Below are 22,004 nucleotides of genomic sequence, written 5' to 3' on the forward strand. Positions count from 1 at the left end.
ATGGCATCATTAGAGTAGGTTCTTCCTACATTACCAGGATCTATGGTCTTTTTAAAAATATTTTTTGCATCTAATTGCATCTATGGACCTTTTTTTCTACAGGAAGTTTTCTAATAACCCTGTGGCCATAAGACCTACTACACAGTTACCATCCTGGGACTTGCCTTCATTGCTTTTCTGAATTAGTTCCATTGTTCACACAATCAACCTGATCCAATTCCTTAGATAATTTCCTTGTTTTGCCAGCCCACATATTCAAGTAACATAATAAAAAAGAGTACTTAGGAGACAAACCTTTTTCAATTTATGCTTAATTTCCACTTTCATTCTGCCCCCATATTTTATCAATAGTTTTCCTTAGTATAGGATTCCAAGTTCAAAGTTATTTCCTTGTGGAACTTTCAGGGCATTGCTCATCTTTTAATATCCAGTCCTGGTGATGAGAAGCCTGCTGTCAGCCTGATTTCCATTCCTTTGTGGAGGACCTATATTTGCTCTGTGGAAGCTTTTAGAATCTTTCTTTATTCTTGCTATCTTTAAATTTCATCATATGTCTACATGTAGACTTTTTCCATTTTCCTGCTCAGTACCCAGCAGGTCTTATAGATTTGCACATTCAAGTCTCCTTTTTTTCTTGTAAGTTTCAACCAACCATTTGCTCTATTCTCACTTTCTGGCACTCTGATGTTGAAAACCTCCATCAATTCTTTTAGGACTTCCATTTTCTGTCATATTTTTTTGCCTCTGACTATATTGTTCTCTACTTTTCTTCTTCTCTAATCTTGTAGTAATGCAAATAAAGCTTTCAAGTTGACTTCACAGGCAATGACACAAAGAAATGGGTGGTAAGGTTTACCCTAAGGTTTTTCTGGCTGGACTAACACCCAAATTGACATGGGGCAGATTAGCAAAAAAAAGAAATTAAAGTTTAATAACCCATATACTTTCTGTGTACATAGGAGAGACCGAGGGAAACTAAGTAACTCACCAAGTGGAAGTCGTCACCTTAAATACCTCCTTAAACTAAGGACAGAAGTTCAGGGTGGAGATTCAGGTGTAGGGGAAAATACTGGGCGGAGGTGGGAAGTGGCGGATAAGAGGGGAGAATTCGAGATGAAAGTGGAACCATGAAGGAAAAGTTTATCAAGTGCTTGTGAACTCCAATTCCCCGTGTTGGCACAGATTTTGGGGTATTTTTATTAGGTCGCTGAAAGGCTAATGTTAACAGAAAAACAAGTTCAGGCTTCACCTTCTTTTTTTTAAAAAAAGATTTTATTCATTTATCTTTAGAGGGGAAGGGAAGGGGAGAGGGAGAGAATCATCAACGTATGGTTGGTTGCCTCTCCTGCATCCCCTGCTGGGACTTAGCCTGCAACCCAGGCATGTGCCCTGACTGGGAATTGAACCGCAGTCCTTTGGTCCGCAGGCCCATGTTCAATCCACTGAGTTAAAACAGCCAGTGCAAGCTTCACCTTCTTAAACAATACCTACATCAAATGAATGTGTCAAGTGCAATAATTCAGAGAAAAACACAAGACATTTTAAAACGAGTGTGTATACATTGCCCCAAATTCTGTAGTCCGGCGGCGGGATGAATCCCGTAGGTTTAAATGCCACATAGTCTGAAACACCTGTCTAGTGCAAGTTTGTTCAAGAGCAACAGTCAGCAAAATTGGAAACTCAAAAGAAACTATTTGAAAAGGGAAAATTACACATCTGTATTCTAAGTGAGAAAACAACTGGTTTGGGACGGAAGACAGCCAGCTGTGTGAAAACAAGCTTGGCCAACCGTCCTCCCGGGGCACTGCGCCCATCTCTAGCCTAGAACTCCTTTCCGACCACGTCCGCCTGCAGACCCGCCTTGCCCGTGCCCCCTCCCCGACTCCACCCCCAACCGCCTGCGGGCTCGCGCGTCCCCCTCCCCGGGGAGGGACAGGCCCCCCGATCTTCAGCCTGGACAGGGGTGGTTCTCACAGCCAAAGGAGGCTGTGGGCCACGCCCACAGAGTAACGCGCCGCAGGCTCCGTAGACGGGGAGGCCGTTGCATCAGGGGGTGGATCACCTCTCCTCAGGGCCCACCCACAGTTTTTCTCAAGCTCCGCCCCGCGATCCGCAAGGCCCACAGCACCAGTAGCGCGCGCTGTGCCAAACACTGCCCCGCACCTGCGAAGTGGCCCTGCGGCGCCCCGCCCACCGCAGCGTCCGGCGCGTCCCAACAGCGTCGAGTCCGTGCGGAGGGAGCGGAAGCTGCGTCCTGTCCACCAAGTGCGGAGGTGCTGATCCCCACCGGTTAATCAGCCGGGCCCCGCGCCCATCGATCTCGCCGGGTGGCCTTGCCGAGGGAGGCGGCGGCAGGGCCCGCGCTTCATGCTGGTTTGGTGCTGTCGCTGCTCCCTGGCCGACCACATCAGGTGACTTCCCCGCCGGGGAGGGTCGCGGGGGAACGGAGGGATGAACGCACGGAGCGACGGACAGAGTTGCGGGGCAGACGGGCCGGGATCTCGTGGGCCGGGAGGGGTGAGGCGAGCTCGGAGGCTCTGGCGCCCCATCACCCCTCTGCAGTCCGCAGGCCGCGCCAGTCACGCGCTCGAGACTCACAGGCCCGAGCCAGACCAAAGTTTTAGGGAAGGGTGGCGAACCGTCCACCACTCCCTTAAGATTTTTTTATTTCCCTAAAAAACCGTAAGCTAAGTTACTGGGTGGAAGGTGGTAGGGAAATAAGTTTTCAGTGTGATGATCTGTTTACAGTAGATCCTAAGACGTTCGTCACCCGAAGCTATAAATACTGTAGAAACTTGAAAAAAATTAAAGTCTGGACTCCTGAGAACAGTTGTCAGGGTGACGAGGGCCACATGTATAAAGAAGAGCTAATGTGTGTTCTTGGTCTAGTTCCAGTTGCTTACGGGGTTGGAAAAAACACGAGGATCTTGCCTTCCAGGTATCAATGTACCAGAATAATGATGTGAACAGTCCTCTTTTTTTCTTTTTTGGCAACCACGAAATTCTCACCAAGAGTTCTAAAATTGGATTTCATAGAATGTAAGTGGTCCATGAACTTGGATATGAAGAAAAGTACAAAACTTTAATAACTAGTATTCAGTTATGGAGAGAAGCAACAAGCACTAATATTTGTGACTTTGACACCTCTAGAAATCACAAATATGTTCATATTACAGTTGTCACACGTACCTAGAAATAGAGTTTATGCTTATTTCTTTAAAATTACAGTATTAGTCATCACTGAACTTGTTTAAAGAAGCACATAAGCATATCTCTTTTCACTGCGCTTCACAGGTGCAGCGATTTTATACACTGAAGGCGAGAAAGATTCTACCATAGGGGTGTCAAACTCATTTTCACTGGGGGTGGGGTGGGGGTGGGGGTGGGTCACATCAGCCTCATGGTTGCTTTCAAAGGGCCGAATGTAAATTTTAGGGCTGTATAAATGTAACTCCTCCTTAACAGTTAAGGGAGAGTTCAGTGCAGCTACCAGGTAGAAACAAGGTGCAGGCCGGATAATACAAGGTGGCTGGCTGGCCTTGTGTTTGCCACCTATGCTCTACCAGCAATTACAGTTAATTCCATTCATAAGAGCATCACAAAGAATGATATAGGAATAGTTTTAATAAAAGACATGTAAAACTTGTACACTTAAAACTACAAAACATCACTGAGAATAATTAAGGCTGAGGTAAATGAAAAGAAATCTCATGTATGGATTGAAAATCTTGATATAGAGGGTAAAGCAAAAGTAGGTTTATAGTTGTATGCAAAACAGTTTATTCTTGTGTTATTATTTACTGTTTTATTATTTTCCATATGAACAGCTGTAAACCTACTTTTGCCCCACCCTCTACTCAAGATGGCAGTATTTCTCAATTGATCAACAAAGTCAGTGAAATCCTGTCAAAATCCTAGCTGCTTTTTTTCTTTTCCAGAAAAGCATATAGGATTGCACAGAACGCAGAATTGCCAAGACATTCTTGATAAACAAAAAGTTGGAGGATTTCATCTTCTAGATTTCAGTTTTTACTACAAAGGAATAAATTAACAGTGTGGTGCTGGCATAAAGATAAACATATAATCAATGAAATACAATTGAGAATCCAGAATAAATCCTTACCCTTATGGTCATTTGATTTTCCATGGTATTCTGAGACAAAGGAGAAATAACAGTCTGTTCAACAGCTGGTACCAGGACAAATGTCCAGAGGCAAAATAATGAAATTTTACTCCTAACTCATACCGCATACAAAACTAACTCAAAATAAATGAAAAACCTAAATGTAAGTACTAGAACTATAAAACTTGTAGAAAAAAGTATTGGAGTAAATTTTTGTGACCTTGGATTAGGTATTAATATTTTAGATATGACACCAAAAGCACAGCAAGAAAAGTAAAAATAAATTGGACTTGATGAAAATTTAAACTCTTGTGATTAAAAAGACAACATAAAATGATTAGGCAACCTACAGCATGGAAGAAAATATTTGAAAATCATTATCTACATAGAGACTTGTATCCAGAATATATAAAGGATTTTTAAAGCTCAACAATAAAAAGAAAACCAATTTGAAAATGAGCAAAGAATTTGACTGTTTCTTCAAAGGTATATAAATGGCCACTAAGCACATGAAAAGATATTTAACAGTCCATTTATTGCACGAGCATGTCAGGTTGCTAAAGCTAGTTTCTAGGAAGGCAATTGGGAAAGAAAGATTGGAAATCAACATTAAGATCTTTCCATATTTTAGTATGTCTTTGAGAATTAATATAATGTGTAAACCTAATCAAAATGCACAATTTATAGTATTTAAGTTCAGTGACTTCTCCTTAAAATATTATATGTGACTTTTGTTTTAAATATACTGCCTCTAATGTATTTTCTATTAATGAGAGAAAAAGAAAAGAGAAACTACCAATTCCTAGGGGATTAGAATATTAAAAATTTTCCATACAGTACTGTGTCTTTGGTCATTAAAGATAGTTTCTTATGTAGGACTTGCCTATAAAGTAGTAAAAAGACATTAGCAGCTGTTTAGGATTTCTGACATTCAAAGTGATGTAGGTTAACATGTAGTTTAGTTACTAATTTGAAAGCATGAGTCAGGAGGGTTTTCTTTTATGAAACATGAATATTTTTGGCCTAAATAAAATACAAATAAAGCTAGACTTTTATAAAGGCTATGTTGACTATATATCTCATTTATTTTCCATGTTTACTTTCTAAAAAAGAAACTATGGTGACACTGAAACCGAAGGAGAAATTTATAATTCCTTAGTGCAATATTTTGGTGATAATTTGGGGCAAAAAGTTAAAGCAATGCCATTAGTTGAAGAAACTTCTTTACTTGAAGATTCATCAGTGACTTTGCCTGTGGTAGTAATTGGTAAGTTATTGCATTTTATCTCTTAGAATTATAGTTATGATACTTGCTGCTATTGTAAATTACAGTTACATAGTTACAAGTTCTTAGGATTATATTGAAAACTATTATTAGGTTTGATATCTTAAAACAACCAATAACCAAATCTTTCCAAAGATATTTATGTGATATTAGGTCCTGTGTTACAATGCAGCATTCATTCATTAAGGATTGATATTACTCTATTTTAAAATACTATCAGTTGTACTGATTATATGACAGTGTCCTTGTAATGATGACAGCCTTTATTTTGTTTCAAAATAAGTGGGAAGGAGAGAAAAGTCCTCTTCTCTGACTGGCATGTAGGAGATTCAGAAAAGGAATGAAGGAAAGGAAGAAAGCAAGATGGTTCTATACTAGATTATAGTATATATCCTCTCCCTGTACCATTTTCCAACATGTGTCCACTCTAGTTTTTTGTCTTTGATATCTTAGAATAAATAAAGGAACCCTAACTTCTTGTTCTACCTTGGAGAGTCAGGAAAGCAAAAAACCACCTTTGTCTTTACCTGTCCACCTCACTCTCCCCTGCCAACAGTCTATTTCTATTTGGCCTTAGCTAGCCAATGAGTGAAACTGATGTATACAGGGCCATTACTGTTGGCAGCAGTGCCACCAGCCTGAGCATAGATAAAGAACTAATTTCCTTAATGTGTTGGTTTTATATAGTATGGATGTTTCACAACTTGTGTATCCATTCATTCACTAATTAAATGACATCTTTCCAAGTTTTGACAATTATGAATAAAGTTCCTATAAACATGCAGATTTTGGCATGGCCACTATTTTCAACTCATTTGGGTAAGTACTGAGGAATGTGATTGCTGAATCATCTGGTAAGACTATATTTAGTTTTGTAATAACTGTCAAACTGTCTTCCAAACTGTACCAAACTGACTGTACCATTTTTGCATTCCTAGCAGGTATAAATGAGAGTTTCAGTTGTTCCATAGCCTTTTCAGCATTTGGTGGTGTCAGTATTATGGATTTTAGTCATCTGATAGGTGTGTAGTGGGCTCTTACTGTTTTAATTTGCAGTTCTGTAATGATATATGATATTGAGTATCTTTTCATATGCTTATTTGCCATCTGTATATCTTTGAGGTGTCTAGATCTTTTGCCTTTTTAATTGATTGGGTTGTTAGTTTTCTTATAGTTGAGATTTAAGATTTTTTTCAGATGCATGTTTTGCAAATATTTTCTCCCAGTCTGATTTGTCTTTTCATTTTCTTACAATGTCTTTTGCAGAGCAGAAATATTTAAATTCTAATGAAGTCTTGCTTATCCGTTTTTTCTTTCATGGATCCTTTTGGTGTTCTAAAAATTAATTACCGAACCAAAGATCACCTACATTTTCTCCTATGTTATCTTCTATAAGTTTTATAATTTTATGTCTTATGTTTAGGTCCATGACATGTTTTGAGTTAATTTTTGTAAAAGATATAAGGTTAGTGTCAAGATTCATATTTTGGCATGTGAATGTACACTTATTCCAGTACTATTTATTGAAAAGATTTATCTCCATTGGATTATCTTTGCTTTTTTTGCAAATATATCTAAAACATTTTTAAAATATATTTTATTGATTATGCTATTACAGTTGTCTAATTTTCCCCTTTTACTCCCCTCTGCCCTGCACCGCCCCTCCCACCAGCATTACCTGCCCCCTCTTAGTTCATGTCCATGGATCGTACATAAAAGTTCTTTGGTTTCTACATTTCCTATACTATTCTTAACCTCTTAGAAATAAAATATTTTCTACTTACCATTTATGGTACTTATTCCCTGTACCTTTTCTGCCATTTCCATCCTTCCCCACTGATAACCCTTCATTGGATCTCCATTTCTGTAATTCTGTACTTGTTCTAGTTGTTTGATTAATTTTTGGTTTTGATTTTTTTTTAGGTTAGGTTGTTGCTAGTTGTGAGTTTGTTGACATTTTAGTGTTCATATTTTTTATCTTCTTTTTCTTAGATAAGTCTCTTTAACATTTCATATAATAAGGGCTTGGTGATGATGAATTCCTTTAACTTGACCTTATCTAGGAAGCACTTTAATTGCCCTCCCATTCTAAATGATAGCTTTGTTGGATAGATAACCTTGGATGTAGGTCCTTGCCTTTCATGACTTTGAATACTTCTTTCCAGCCCCTTCTTGCCTGCAAGATTTCTTTTGAGAAATCAGCTGATAGTCTTATGGGAACTCCTTTGTAGGTAACTATCTTCTTTTCTCTTGCTGCTTTTAAGATTCTCTCCTTCTCTTTAATCTTGGGTAACTTAATTATGATGTGCCTTGGCATGTGCTTCCTTGGGTCCAACTTCTTTGAGACTCTGAGCTTCCTGAACTTCCTGGAAGTCTATTTCCTTTGCCAGATTGGGAAAGTTCTCCTTCACTATTTTTTCAAATAAGTTTTCAATTTCTTGCTCTTCCCCTTCTGCTTTGGGCACCACTATGATTTGGGTATTTGAATGTTTAACATTGTCTTGTAGGTTCCTAAGCCTCTCCTCATTTTTTTGAATTCCTATTTCTTCATTATGTTCTGGTTGAATGTTTATTTCTTCCTTCTGGTCCAAACTTTTGATTTGAGTCCCGGATTTCTTCCCTTCACTGTTGGTTCCCTATGCATTTTCCTTTGTTTCACTTTTCATAGCCTTCATTTTTTCCTCTATTTTGTGACCATACTCAACCAATTCTATGTGAGCATCCTGATTACCAGTGTTTTGAACTCTGCATCTGATGATAGGTTAGCTGTCTCTTGGTCGCTTTTTTTTTTTTTTCTTCTGGGACTTTGATCTGTTCTTTCATTTGGGCCATATTTCTTTGTCTGGATGTACCTGTTATGTAGTAAGGGGCAGAGCCTTAGGTATTCAACAGGGCAGGGCAACCCATGTTGCTGCTTTATATGGGTGGGAGGGTTAGAGAAGGAACAAGGCTGCTTGTTCAGCTCTCTGCTGGGTTTCAGTGACTTCTGCTGCTACCCACTAGCAAATTGGGCCCTTCTGGTGCTGATTCCTGGGTGGGTGGGTTTGTGTACAGTCTACGACCCTGTGGGTCTCTCCAACGAACTCTCCTGTAACACTGGGTGTTTCTCCTGCTACCACAACCCCCACAGGTTTAGGTGTTTCCCTGCACTGGAACCCTGGGTTGCATGGTCAGTCTTGCAACTGTTTCTCCTTGTTTATCCATAGGCAAATGTGGGACTGCTTGGTCATTCAGCTGCCACCTTGCCATGAGTCTTCTCTTTCCCAGCTGCCTGTCTCCACCCCTCCTTCCAGTGTGGATGAATGTTTCTTTAACTCCTTGGTTGTCAGGCTTCCATACAGTTTGGTTTTCTGTCAGTTCTGGTTGTTTTGTTTTTGAATTTGTTGTTGTCCTTCTTTTGGTTGTACGAGGAGGTGCAATACATCTACGTACACCTCCATCTTAGCCAGAAGTGCCTTTGCTTTTTTTTGTCAAAAATAAGTTGACTATACTTGTGAGGATCTATTTGTGGGTTCTCTGTTCTGTTCCATTTATTTGTCCATTCATTATATCCACAGTCTTGTTGACTATAGCTTTATAGTAAGACTTGAAGTTGGGTGGTTTCGGTCTTGATTTTGTTCTATGTTGTGTTGGTTATTCTGGTTCCAAGTTTCCATTTAAACTTTAGCATCAGTTTGCTAATAACCACAAATTAACTTGCTGGGATTTTTATTTGGATTCATTAAATCTGTAAGTCAAGTTGGGAAAAACTGACATCTTAACAAAATTGAGTCTTCCCATCCACAAACATGGAATGTGTATCCATGTACTGGCATATGCTTTGAGTTAAACTTTGAGTTTTGTGGTTTTCCTCATATAGATCTTACATCAAAATAGATTTCTTTTTTGTGTACATGTTAGCAATGTTGTGAATTGCATTTCAAATTCCACTTGTTCGTTGCTGATATATAGGATAGTAGTTGGCTTGTGTATATTAACTTTGTATCTTGCAGCCTTGCCCCGATTGCCTGGTAGTACCAGGAGGTTTGGGGGGCGGGGGGCGGGGTTTGTCAATTCTTTGGGATTTTCTACATAGATAATCGTGGCATTGTGAACAAAGACAGTTTTATTTCTTCCTCCCCAATCAGTATACCTTTTTATTTCCTTTTCTTATCTTAATAGGATTATCCAAGTGTTCCTTTTTGGTGTCTGTTGAGTAGGAGTGGTCTTAAAGGGAAAGCTCCTAGTTTTTCTCCATTAAGATGATGTTAGTTGTAGGCTTTTTGTAGATAATTCTTTTTCAAGCTGAGGTAGTTCCTCTCTATTTGTAGTTTGCTTAGAGTTTTTATTGTGAAGAGGTGTTGGATTTTGTCAAATGCTTTTTCTGTAACTGTTGATACTATGATTTTTCTTAAGTTTTGTCTTTTTTTGATTCAAGGAAATTAGCTCTTTGCCTCAGATCTTAACTCCCATTACTTGTCATTAGTTGATAAATTGTATAAAGGCAAAAGGCTTATTTTACTCTCTGTTTTTAAGGTGTTTTTTGTAAGATTTTATTTATTTTTAGATAGAGGGGATGAGAAGGAGAAAGAGAGGCAGAAAAACATTGATAATGTGAACATTAATTAATCAGTTGCCTCACACACATCCCCAGCCAGGGACCTGACCCAAAACCCCAGGCATGTGCCCTGATCACAAATGAAACCAGTGACTTTCAGTTTGTGGGATGGCACCCAACCCACTGAGGCATACCAGTCAGGGCTGTCTTTTGAGTTTTATGTCATGTTTCAGCATTGTAAGTGTAAATAATATTACCCATGTTATTAACATTCTTATGATTTTACCTTTCATATTTACATCTTTGAGCTTGAGACAAAATATTAGGCAAATAACAGGATTTTTTTCCCCTATGGCTAGCAGTTGTCCAGTTGGATTAAATTTTTGATGGATGTAGATGATGGAGAACAGACAACCCAGACTAAAGGCACTACAGAAATGGAAGTAGCCTAATAAAAAATCTCATTTGGTTTTAGTTAAAGCTTATAAAAATATAGGGAAGCAGTATTAAGAGATGGGACTGGAAAGATGGTTGAGACTAGAATATAGAGAGCACTGGGTAGTCAGAAACAAGCAGTTAAGGCCTTTAGAATAGAGGGAGTAACATGCTGAAGACCATGTGTTGCACAAACTCATCTGAATGTGAAATGATTTTGGAGTAGGTGAATTTAAGCATGAAGAATATGTCTTCTGAGTGAGAGTATAGGAGTGAGCATAGTAAAGACAATTGAATGGACATAGATGACAAAATAGGTTTAGAACCAGAACCTGATTGATTTAGAATTTTTTTTCAACTTTTTTAGATTTTATTTATTTATTTTTAGAGAGAGGAGGAGGGAGGGAGAAAAAAGAGGAGAAACACTAATGCATAGCCACCCCTTGTAGGCCGCCCCCTGGGGACCCAGCTTACAACCCAGGCATGTGCCCTGACTGGGAAACAAACAGGTGACCCCTTGGTTCACAGGCCGGCACTCAGTCCATGAGCCATACCAGCCAGGGTTGATTAACTTAGGACTTTGCTAGTGCCATATGTTGAGAAGAGGTCTTATTTAGGAGAGGGTACCTAAATGAAGGAATTCATGAATTTGCTTTTGAACACCTTTTCATTCAGTTATTAGTGGGTCTATCAGGTGGAGTAAAATAGCAGCATATGGAAATGTAGGGTATATTTTGAGGGAAGAGGTCACCTAGAGATCTGATTTTGGGAGTCAGCATAAAGAGTTAAAGCTTTGACTAGAAAGGGCTCCCCAGAAAAACCAGGAGTGAAGACAAAGTTACAATTCTTTTGAACCCTTGGTCTCAGAGTTTAGAGAAGGCACAATTGGTGAGGGAGGAAAGCCGAGGAATAGGAATATTCATGAATGATACAGCCTCTTCACATTTTTCTCTTTTTAAATAGGAAATGGACCCTCAGGGATCTGCCTTTCTTATATGTTATCAGGCTACAGACCATATTTATCATCAGAAGCAACACATCCAAATACAATCTTACATGGTAAATTACAAGAAGCAAGACATCTTTCCATTGTAGATCAGGTATTTTTTGTCAGTGTTTTTAATTTTTTTATACTAAACCAAGATTAGTTGTACTTATAAGCATGTGTTTCTTAATTGAAAATCCTTTGTTCTACTAACACTTTCTATCATTTTTATTTTAGATTTATAAATATATTCTGCTGAGTCACTTCTGTTTATTTTCCTGAATTGATAAGAGCAGAATTTCCCAAATGATTTCCTGATAAAGTTTTAATAGGTGCTCTGTGCTCAAATAAGTTTGGAAAGTGCTGCCTTTTATATTGCAGTGTCACTATAGACATATTAAGGCATATTAGCATATTAAAGCCATCTTCAAGTTTTGCAGTAAAATGATCTGATTAGATTTGTTGTAACCCAACCTTTTCCATATTTATGTAGTCAGAGAACCTATTAAGATCTCAAGGAACATCAGTGTTTTATAGCACACTCTCTGGGAAATACTGGATTAGACTAATGGCCTTCCCTTTATGATAGCCTTGGTTTGTGTTTTTCTTTTCTCAGACTCTATCTGACTTTTTCTTTTTTTTAAAAAAAAAATTCTATTCAGGACTTAGAATACTTGTCTGAAGGTCTTGAGGGCCGATCATCCAATCCAGTTGCAGTACTTTTTGACACACTTCTTCATCCAGATGCTGACTTTGGGTATGACTATCCATCTGTTTTGCATTGGAAATTAGAGCAACATCATTATATACCTCACTTAGTACTTGGTAAAGGTCCACCTGGTGGAGCTTGGCATGTGAGTATACTTTTCTTAGCATTCTAGTGTATGTGAGTTATTATATATACCTTAATAAGACAATTTTGATTCTTAAACATTATGATATAATGTTATATCTGATGTTCACTGAATTTTTATCTGGAATTTTACTCCTATTCAGTTAAATATGGTTAGTCAAATTTGATTACTGATAGTCTTAGATTAAGCATTTCTGTATACTATTTTATAATTAAATAGAAAATATTTCAATATTTTACATAGTAAATTTTTATTCATTTTAGAATAAAATTACAATATTTCATATCTATCTATTCTTTTACATTTATTTTCAGATCTTAAATGAAAAATGTATTGTAAAATAATGAAATTACATTAGTTGACTTAGGCAGCTATAACAAACTACCGTAGACCAAATGGCTGAACAGCAGATACTTATTTCTCACAGTTTAGAAGCTGCAGTATTCAGGATCAAGATGCCAGTGTATTCAGTTCGTGGTGAGGGCTCTTTTCCAGGCTTGCAGATAGCCACTTTCTTGCTGTGTCCTCACACAGCAAAGAGCTTGATGTCTGTCTTCCTGCTTTTATAAAGCCACTAATCTTGTCATGAGGGCCCCACCCTCAAGTGACCTCATCGTGGGCCTAATGATCTCCAAAGGACCCGCACCTCCAAATACCATCACACTGGGAGTTAGGATTTCCCCTAGAATTGGGAGGTGATACAGTTTAGTCCATATCAGAAGTTTAACTAAAGAACTGATAACATTAAGTTCAGTGCATTTCTTTAGGGAGCAGCAACTAACAATTATTGTTCACTCTGTGTCCTTAGCAGTCAGTCCTTAGCAATCTAGTGTGTAGAGAGTGCTTATTTGTTGTACAAATGTTTAAAAAATGTGCTATGTTGTGAAGTACATACTTAATAGAAATTTTAATATTGAATATCAAATCCTGAGTACAAACTTCAATTGGATATGACTATATTAGTACAGGGTTGTATGTCTAAAAGCTGTTTACATTTCTTTATCAAGTGACAGCCAATTAGGGATGCCCATCCATGTGTTGGCATCCAGGGATTTTTCGGAGGCTCACCCCAGTCATAAAGGTCAGCAGCACCCATGTGACTGGCCTTTGTGACTGGTCCCTGCTTCCCAGAGCAAATAGCGGTGTTCACCATAAATCACACATGCATGGTCACACTGGTACAGCATGGCCCATGCTGACATGCAGAAAAAACTCTTTATCAGGTAAAATATTCCAAGGATAGAGGGTGTTTCCTAGGGGGTAGCTAGGGGCCAGTTTTGACCACAGACCTTTCTTAGTAATGTGCAGGGCTAACACTGCCTGAGTCTGTTAATACTTTTCTGCACAAGACTAAACTTTTTGTTGATAAACACATAACTTGTTTGTTCTGCCTGGAATAGTCTCTCTTTCTAATACTGCACTCCTCAAAGTCCTTGTGTCCTTTAGGAAATACTCTTTCTCTATGCTTCTATAGTACTTCTCAGGTTTACATTTGCATCCCTTAATACACTGCATGTCCGTGACAGCAGCCACTCAGAGCATATAGATTGCATTGGGAAAAAAAGAAAAGCCAGTTGGGAGAAAAAAAAGAAGAGATCAAGGGACTAGAGCTCACAACCAACTGGAACAAGGTGCAGTGGGAATAAAGTTTAGAGATTGTTGACAGAAAGTGGAATATTAATGCCTTAAGGGTTTTGAGTTCCAGACGAGATACTTATGTGGTTCCACATAGTGTCTGACATATAATATTCTATTCTTAACAGATCCAATTCTGATTATCCCAGTTTTCCATCCTGCTCTTCTGATCCTAGTCCTAGGCCCAGGCCACCTCAAAGCAGTGGCAGCTTGCTGCACTTGCTCTTTGTGGTGATCTGTGTCACAGATAATAGGCTTCATAAGGCCTAGCACATAGTGTTTGATAAATGTTGGCCAATAATAATAAATCCTATTCCCAAAACTGGGCTGTGTAGAAACAGGGCAAGAGTATTAAGAGAAAAGAATCCATGGCCAAAATAGATGGTTGAAAGAAACTGAAGCCACTGGGACAGGTGCTGTTGGACCTTTGGCTTTTTTAGCTTTGTACTGAGCAAAGCAAAAGTAAGTAGAACATGCAAGCTTGAAGGGCTTACTTCCTTAAAGGTATCATTAGCATTAACAATGAATCTGTTCTTAATCAGCCAACCACTGCTGCTCTTGCTAGTTCTAGAAAGAAATGCTGCGATATCCAAAACAGCTTAGACTGCACGATTAGAATTGATGGGGTGGTAAGGGAAGAGAGAAGGCTGTTGTATTGCCCATTTAAAAAAATCTATTAATAATATTAAAATGAAAAGACATCTAAAGTGTGGAAATTAATGAACTCTCTTCCTTTTGTTTAAAAAGTGAAAATACTGATTTGTTTCTCCAACATGATATTCTGTATCTGAATTATGTTGATTATAAGCCAAAGCTATGAACATTGTGTAGGCATTGGGTAATTTTGTAAATTTGTCTTATAAATGTATAAGAAAGAAGGAATATAAATAGATAACTACCAAGTGATAAAAGTATTATTTGTAAGTTTGTTGGAATAAACTTTGAGAGGTAATCTATACAGCCATTTAGGACTTCTTTGAGTTCTCCACCAGACTCTTATAGTAAATAAATGGATTTGGTTTTTAAAAAATGAACAAACAAAAAACCATGTTACTGCTTAAATGTGTATTTTGATTGTACTTTTTTTTATTCAAATAGAGTATGGAAGGCTCCATGTTGACAATCAGCTTTGGAAATTGGATGGAGCTACCTGGGCTTAAATTTAAAGATTGGGTAACCAGCAAGCGAAGGTAAAGATCAAACTATTAAAATACTTTGGTGTACAATGGGAAGAGTGTATCATTAAACTTCAAAATATTTATGATCCTCTCTTAGGTGAATAGTAAAAATATCTGTCTCTGAAGTAAAAGCCTGTTTGCATCAATGATTGTGACCTAGTTGCTACTTAGAGATGTTATAGATAGAGCATTGGGTTAAAGAATGGCTTATCTATAGATTGGGTTCCCGACTTCTCTGCTAATCATGGATTTATCCAGTCCTGTTCAACCAGTGTGTTTAGTTACTTTCTAATTCACCCACATATCCTTTCCACACTTACTTATTTTTATGAATGGATCTATAAATTCACATGTGAATATTTCATGTGTACATACCTATAGTGTTTGACTTTGGGTCCGACCAACCCAGGAGTGGAGGTGGAGTTGGTTGGTGGATCCCAGAAATGGGGTGGCAACGGGCAGACCCAGTGAGGGCACAGGGCAGCTGGCTGACTGCAGTCGCACATTTGCGCACAGATAAAGAAATCGAAGGAGCAAACGGTGAGACAGACCGCTCAGGCTAGGGCCCCAGTGACGGGAATTAGAGCCTGAAAGCACCAACTGGAAAGACTTTCTCGGGGTTGAGGGGCCGAGAGAGGTTCCCAGGCCCACAGAGAGTTTGTTGGAGAGACCCACAGGGTCCTGGAGGATACACAGGCCCACACACCTGGGAACCAGAACCAGAGGGGCCCAATTTGCTTGTGGGAAGCCACAGAAGGGACAGAAATCTGAGAGAGCACAGAGCGGAGCAAAGCGCAATTTTTTTTCCCTCTCTGACCCTGCCCCCACATACAGCATCACAACCCAGGGACTGGGTCGCCTGGCCCTGGTGAACACCTAAGGCTCCGTCCCTCAAACATAACAGGTTCGAACACACGGAACATAATGACTCAAGAACAGCTCAAATCCCCAGAGCCTATAATTTTAAGTGACCAAGAAATAGCCAGCCTTTCACATGCACAGTTCAAAACACTGGTGATCAGGATGCTCACAGAATTGGTTGATTTTAGCCACAAATTAGAGGAACATATGAAGGCTAAACTGATTGAAATGAAGGGAAATGCACGGGAAATCAATAGTGATGGAAAGGAAACTAGGACTCAAATCAAGGGAGTGGACCAGAAGGAAGAAAGAAACAACCAAACAGAAACGAAGGAAGAAACAAGATTTCAAAAAGATGAGGAGAGGCTTAGGAACCTCCAGGACATCTTTAAATGTTACAACATCCGAATTATAGGGGTCCCAGAAGGGGAAGAGGAACAGCCACAAGTGGAAAACTTATTTGAGCAAATAATAAAGGAGATCTTCCCCAATCTGGCAAAGGAAGTAGACTTCTAGGAAGTCCAGGAAGCTCAGAGAGTCCCAAAGAAGGTGGACCAAAGGAGGAACACACTAAGGCACATCATAATTACATTAGCCAAAATTAAAATGAAGGAGAGAATTCTAGAAGCAGCAAGAGATAAGGGGACAGTCACCTACAAAGGAGTTCCCATCAGACTGTCAGCGGATTTCTCAAAAGAGACCTTACAGGTAAGAAGGGGCTGGAAAGAAGTATTCCAAGTCATGAAATCCAAAGACCAAAATTGCTCTATCCAGCAAAGTTTTCATTTAGAATGGAAGGGCAGATAAAGTGCTTCTCAGATAAGGTCAAACTCAAGGAGTTCATTATCACCAAGCCCTTATTATATGAAATGTTAAAGGGACTTATCTAAGAAAAAGAAGATAAAAAATATAAACAGTGAAAGGTCAGCAAACTCACAGTTATTAACAACCACACCTAAAACAAAAGCAAACTAAGAGGACAGCTATATCGGGAGCAGAACCATAGAAATGGAGATCACATGGAGGCTTAGCAGTAGTGGGAGTGGGAGGAGGAGATGGGGGTGAAGGTACAGAGAATAAGTAGCATAGATGGTAGGTAGAAAATAGGGGGAGGGCAGGAATACTATGGGAAATACGGAATCTAAAGAACTTGAGACTCGTGGTTATAAATTAAGGGGGGGGAGAATGGTGGGGACGGGGTGTGCAGGGTGGAGGGGAGTGAAGGGGGGAATGGGACAACTGTAATGGCATAATCAAATATATTAAAAATAAATAAAAAGATTTGGAAAGTTCTGTGATTTTCAAGGATAGTAAATAATAGAAATTACTAATACAGAGACTGTTCTCTATCTAATCTGACTTCTTACAAAACAGTAAATAAAAGCAGTTTACTAAACCTTTTTAGAACAGGGCTGTAACACTTGAATGCTTAACTTCCTGCTAGACAGAAACCATTTTAATCCACAGAAATTGTCCTAATTTGACAAGATTTAAGGAGAGCAAATTTAGAGCAAGGTGAGTAATGGAGATTAAACCTCTCAAATATTCCATTTGTTGTTTTTTTTTAAAGAATTGTATATGGGTTTGAAATAATGAAGTTGCAAAATCAGTGAAGTTGCATAAGTTCCTCATTTTCTTAAATCTGGAAGTGAAACTGCTCAACATTCTTCTCTTTGTGATGTGGGTAAAAGAAAGGAAAGCTTCGTGACTTAAGTAGAGTGTTTTTCCTTCTCAGTTTGGGGATCTTGTGTATAGAATAAATATGTGAGAATGAATCTTATGATAAATATCTTTAGTTCCTACCTTTGCATCATATTAAGAGAAGGAAGCCTCTTAGATCTTTAGAGATTGACTCAATAACTTATGTGACCTTGGTCACATAACTTAAACCAGCTGTCAATTTCCTAGTCTGTAAAATGGAGATAGAAGTAACCACTACATAGGGTTCCTGTAAAAACTGAAAGTTAATACATTCTATTATTTTGGTCATTAAACTTGAAGTGATTTGGTTTGTTTTTCCTGCTACTTATCTCTGATTCGGGTACAATGTTTAGGGGTTTAGGTTGTTAATGCCCATTGCTTTAAATTTCAACTGGAAAATGAAGGATGTACTAATGTACTGTTTTCATAAAGATATTTTATTTGTAGATATCTTTATGAGTAGGAAAAAACAGAAATGTCATACTACTTACCTTAGACATAAGATGATTTTGTTTGCAAAAGACTGATCTTAGTTTTGGTCATTAGAAAAATAGAAGGCAACTTACTAAAAATTGTTTCAGGGTGGCATATATTATCTTTCTGAGTATATATATTACAATTAGACCTGGAATATCTCAATGTTCGCAACCCAAATAATTTAGTCTATACTTTACACAGTGACTTTTTAACCTTTTTCATCTAATGGCACACATAAACTAATTACTAAAATTCTGCAGCACACCAAAATATATTTTTTGCCACTCTGACAGAAAATAGGTATAATTTGGATTCATTCACATCAAATGGCTATTGTTGTGTTGGCTGTTTTCATTTTTTTATTTGACAGTCTAAGGGAGAAGAGGTCAGTGCCCCTGACTAAATAGTTAGTCATTGAATGATTTAAAAATTCTTGCAGCCCTGGCTGGTGTGGCTAAGTGGATTGAGCACCTGCCTGCAAGCCAAAAGGTTGCTGGTTCAATTCCCATTCAGGACACATGTGGGCAAGGTCCCCATTTGGGGACATGTGAGGGTCAGCCGATTGATGTTTCTCTTACACACTGATGTTTCTCTCTTTCTCTCCCTCCCCCTCTCTCTGGAAAAATAAATAATAAAATCTTTTAAAAAAATGATTGCAGCACACTGGGTGAAAATTGCTTAAAGCATAGACCATAGACTGAATATTATAGTTATAGACTAAGTTACTTAGATTACAATTATGACATAGACTGCAAAGTAGTCTTATTTTCATATATCCATATTTTAATCCCTTCATTTATTTACTAAAAGTTTATTGATAACGGCAGAATCTGAAAAGGCGCTATGAAAGACATTGGGGAAACAGACATGTATTAAATACATTCTGTCCCCTCACAGGGCTTCCTCTTTTTAACTAAAAAGAAAAGTTTTTTTTTGTAAGATATTAGGATAATTTATAGCTAAGTCAGTTCAGAGGAATTAAAAAGATATTATAGCTTACTAGATGGAAAAGTAATAATCATGGGAACGAAAATTACTTTTCTCCTAGGATATGTTTCCTTTTCCTTTTCCAGAAACCTAAAAGGGGATCGAGTTATGCCAGAGGAAGTAGCTTGCTATTATAAGCACTATGTAAAAGTCATGGGTCTTGAGAAGAATTTCAGAGAGAATGCTTACATTACCTCTGTTTCAAGACTCTACAGAGATCAGGATGACAGTGGTGGTCACAACAGAGCAATTTCAGCACAGCCTTTACAGATTGAAAACTCCAAGTTGATGAAGAGAAACTGGGAGATCCGGGGTTATCAGCGAGTAGCGGATGGTTCTCATGTTCCCTTCTGTCTCTTTGCTGAGAATGTAGCTCTGGCAACTGGAACATTGGATTCTCCTGCCCATCTGGAGATTGAAGGGGAAGATTTTCCTTTTGTATTTCATTCAGTACCTGAATTTGGAGCAGCTGTAAGCAAAGGAAAGCTACATGGCAAAGAGTACCCAGTGTTAATTGTAGGCTCTGGACTTACTGCAGCTGATGCAGTACTGTGTGCTTACAACAATAACATCCCTGTGATTCATGTGTTTCGCAGACGAGTAACTGATCCAAGTTTAATTTTCAAACAGCTTCCTAAAAAGCTGTATCCAGAATACCATAAGGTCTATCATATGATGTGTACTCAGTCATATTCTGCAAACTCAGATCTTTTATCTGATTATACCAGTTTTCCTGAGCACCATGTGCTCTCCTTTAAGTCAAATATGAAATGCATCCTTCAAAACGTCTCTGGATTGAAGAAAATATTTAAACTTTCTGCAGCAGCAGTATTGATAGGTTCTCATCCCAATCTGTCTTTTCTGAAGGAGCAAGGCTGTTACCTGGGCCATAACTCAGGTCAGCCAATCACTTGTAAGGGTAATCCTGTGGAAATAGATGCATATACCTATGAATGTGTTAAAGAAGCCCACCTTTTTGCATTGGGTCCTTTAGTTGGGGATAATTTTGTTCGATTTTTAAAGGGAGGGGCCTTGGGTGTTACACGCTGCTTAGCAATAAGACAGAAGAAAAAGCAGCATTTATTTGTTGAAAGAGGAGGAGATGGGATAGCTTAAAGCAGGTTTACGAATAATTTATATGGACAGTTTACCATTAAAGTTTTTAATAAATAGTGTTTTTGCAGTGTACTGGCTTGAATTTTCTGGACTTGAATTAACTGGAGGAGAGTCCAAGCAAGAGTAACTATTTTTTAAAGTTACAAGAACTCAGTGTTCTGACTTACACTGTAATAAAGCAATTTTCAACTTTTTTCATCTCCTGGCACATAAACTAATTATTAAAATTCTGCAGCACACCAAAAATATGTATTTTTGCTGGTCTGATAAAAATTAGGTAAAACTTTGATTCATTTACAGAAAAAAAATAGTAATTACCTACCCTTTTTGCTCCAAAGTGACCCTTTTTTAATTATCAGGTGCCTATTTTGTATTTAAGGATTTCTGGTACTAAGAATTAACCAATCAGATGCGACCTCATTATGCAACATGAACAATAAGACGCAACTCTGTTCTATGACCTTAACATTTATGGTTCAAGACAGGGCATTCATACCAGACTATTGTTGCATTGGCTGTTGTTGTTTTTTTATTTGACAATCTAAGGGGAAAAGGTACTCCTGACTTAAATAGTGAGGTATCACATGTTTTAAAAATTCTTGCTGCATACCAGTTGAAAATTGCTGCTGTAATATATCAGAGGTGTCACTGTCAGACAAATGGAAACACTGCCAATTTGATATACTTGAAGTTCTCACCTAACAAAAACATTATTTTCTTCTAAGAAGTACTTTTTGTGATCATTTTTGGTTGCTGATTGACTCCGTAACATTACAGCCTAAAATTATAAAATCACACAGTCATTAGACCAGAAATTGCCCTCACTACATATTGGGTCAACTTGTTAATTAAAGTGTAGTCCAAAACCCAGCATCACCTCCATGTGTCGATTGTTAGAACTGTGGACTCCAGACCCCATCACAGACTAACAGCATCAAAAACTGCATCACAATGAGATCCTCAAGGAATATGTATGTTCATTAAATGTTGATACACAGTGGTCTAAAAGAAAATGGGATATGAGATGGGTTGGGGATAGGTTACAACTCAGGTTAGATTTTGAAATTACCAACTGTATAAATCTAATTTATTAGCAAATATAATCTTTTAAAAATACTTTTATTGAAAATTTGACATACTTCATATTCTTAGCTTCTAATAATTTAAACAGTCCAATACTGTTGACATACACTTAGACATCCAGGAACTTGTCACATGTTTTTTTGGAGATTCTCTACTTAACATTCTAATTTGAATTTTAATAAATTTTGAATGGAACCATTTATCCCTGTGTAAATGGTGACTTAATTTCTGTTTAAGTACTTGTAATATTATAATACTATTGGTTATTGACAAAATTATTAAAGATTAAGGTTGAAAATTAGGTGAAATCTGTCTTCCATTCACAAGATTATATTGAAGTTTGTTTGCAGATGACATGGTAGCTCATTTTATGGTTATTTATTGAATTGTTTGTTCTATCTTAACTTACATTTATTTAGATGTGCTTAATGTTTGTATTTCCATACAAATCCCCAGAATTTTAGTGTTTGGCAAAAAAAAAAAAAAAAAAAAAAGTCCTCTGAAGTTCTCCACGGCAAAGTGAGCTGCTCAGTTTCTCTTTCTCCATAGAATTTATTTCATCTGCAATGTGTTTATTGAATGTCTATTTTTTATTAGTAGTAAAAAAACGGACCAAAGTGTATTTTTCTATCTCTTTGCATTGTTATGTACTCACAGGATCATAATTTACCTTAAAAATATACTTGTTTAGAACAAACTTGCCTGTATAGCTAGCTGTTTCAGATAAACTGGTAAATTCTTATACTT

The 22,004-nt window shown here is 37.9% G+C and overlaps 1 protein-coding gene across 5 annotated transcripts; it reads left to right on the forward strand.

Annotated features, from left to right (window-relative positions):
- Positions 1-2,024: 2,024 nt before the first annotated feature.
- On the forward strand, positions 2,025-21,751 carry OSGIN2 (oxidative stress induced growth inhibitor family member 2). Of its 5 annotated transcripts, XM_037049331.1 has the most exons (7): positions 2,296-2,411; positions 3,014-3,039; positions 5,236-5,390; positions 11,344-11,480; positions 12,028-12,219; positions 14,953-15,044; positions 19,145-21,751. In XM_037049331.1, exons 3-7 carry the CDS (start codon positions 5,324-5,326, stop codon positions 20,172-20,174), a joined length of 1,518 nt encoding a protein of 505 aa, XP_036905226.1. In that variant the 5' UTR covers positions 2,296-2,411; positions 3,014-3,039; positions 5,236-5,323; the 3' UTR covers positions 20,175-21,751. The 5 variants fall into 5 exon arrangements, with proteins under 5 accessions (XP_036905224.1, XP_036905223.1, XP_036905221.1 ...); XM_037049329.1 differs by lacking the exon at positions 3,014-3,039 and having other exon boundaries at positions 2,025-2,411; positions 19,265-21,751; XM_037049328.1 differs by lacking the exon at positions 3,014-3,039 and having other exon boundaries at positions 2,039-2,411; positions 5,239-5,390.
- Positions 21,752-22,004: the final 253 nt, after the last annotated feature.

The sequence above is a fragment of the Sturnira hondurensis genome, unplaced genomic scaffold (assembly GCF_014824575.4).
Source record: "Sturnira hondurensis isolate 20B ecotype Veracruz unplaced genomic scaffold, ASM1482457v3 Scaffold0006474, whole genome shotgun sequence".
NCBI classification, from domain to species: Eukaryota; Metazoa; Chordata; class Mammalia; order Chiroptera; family Phyllostomidae; genus Sturnira; species Sturnira hondurensis.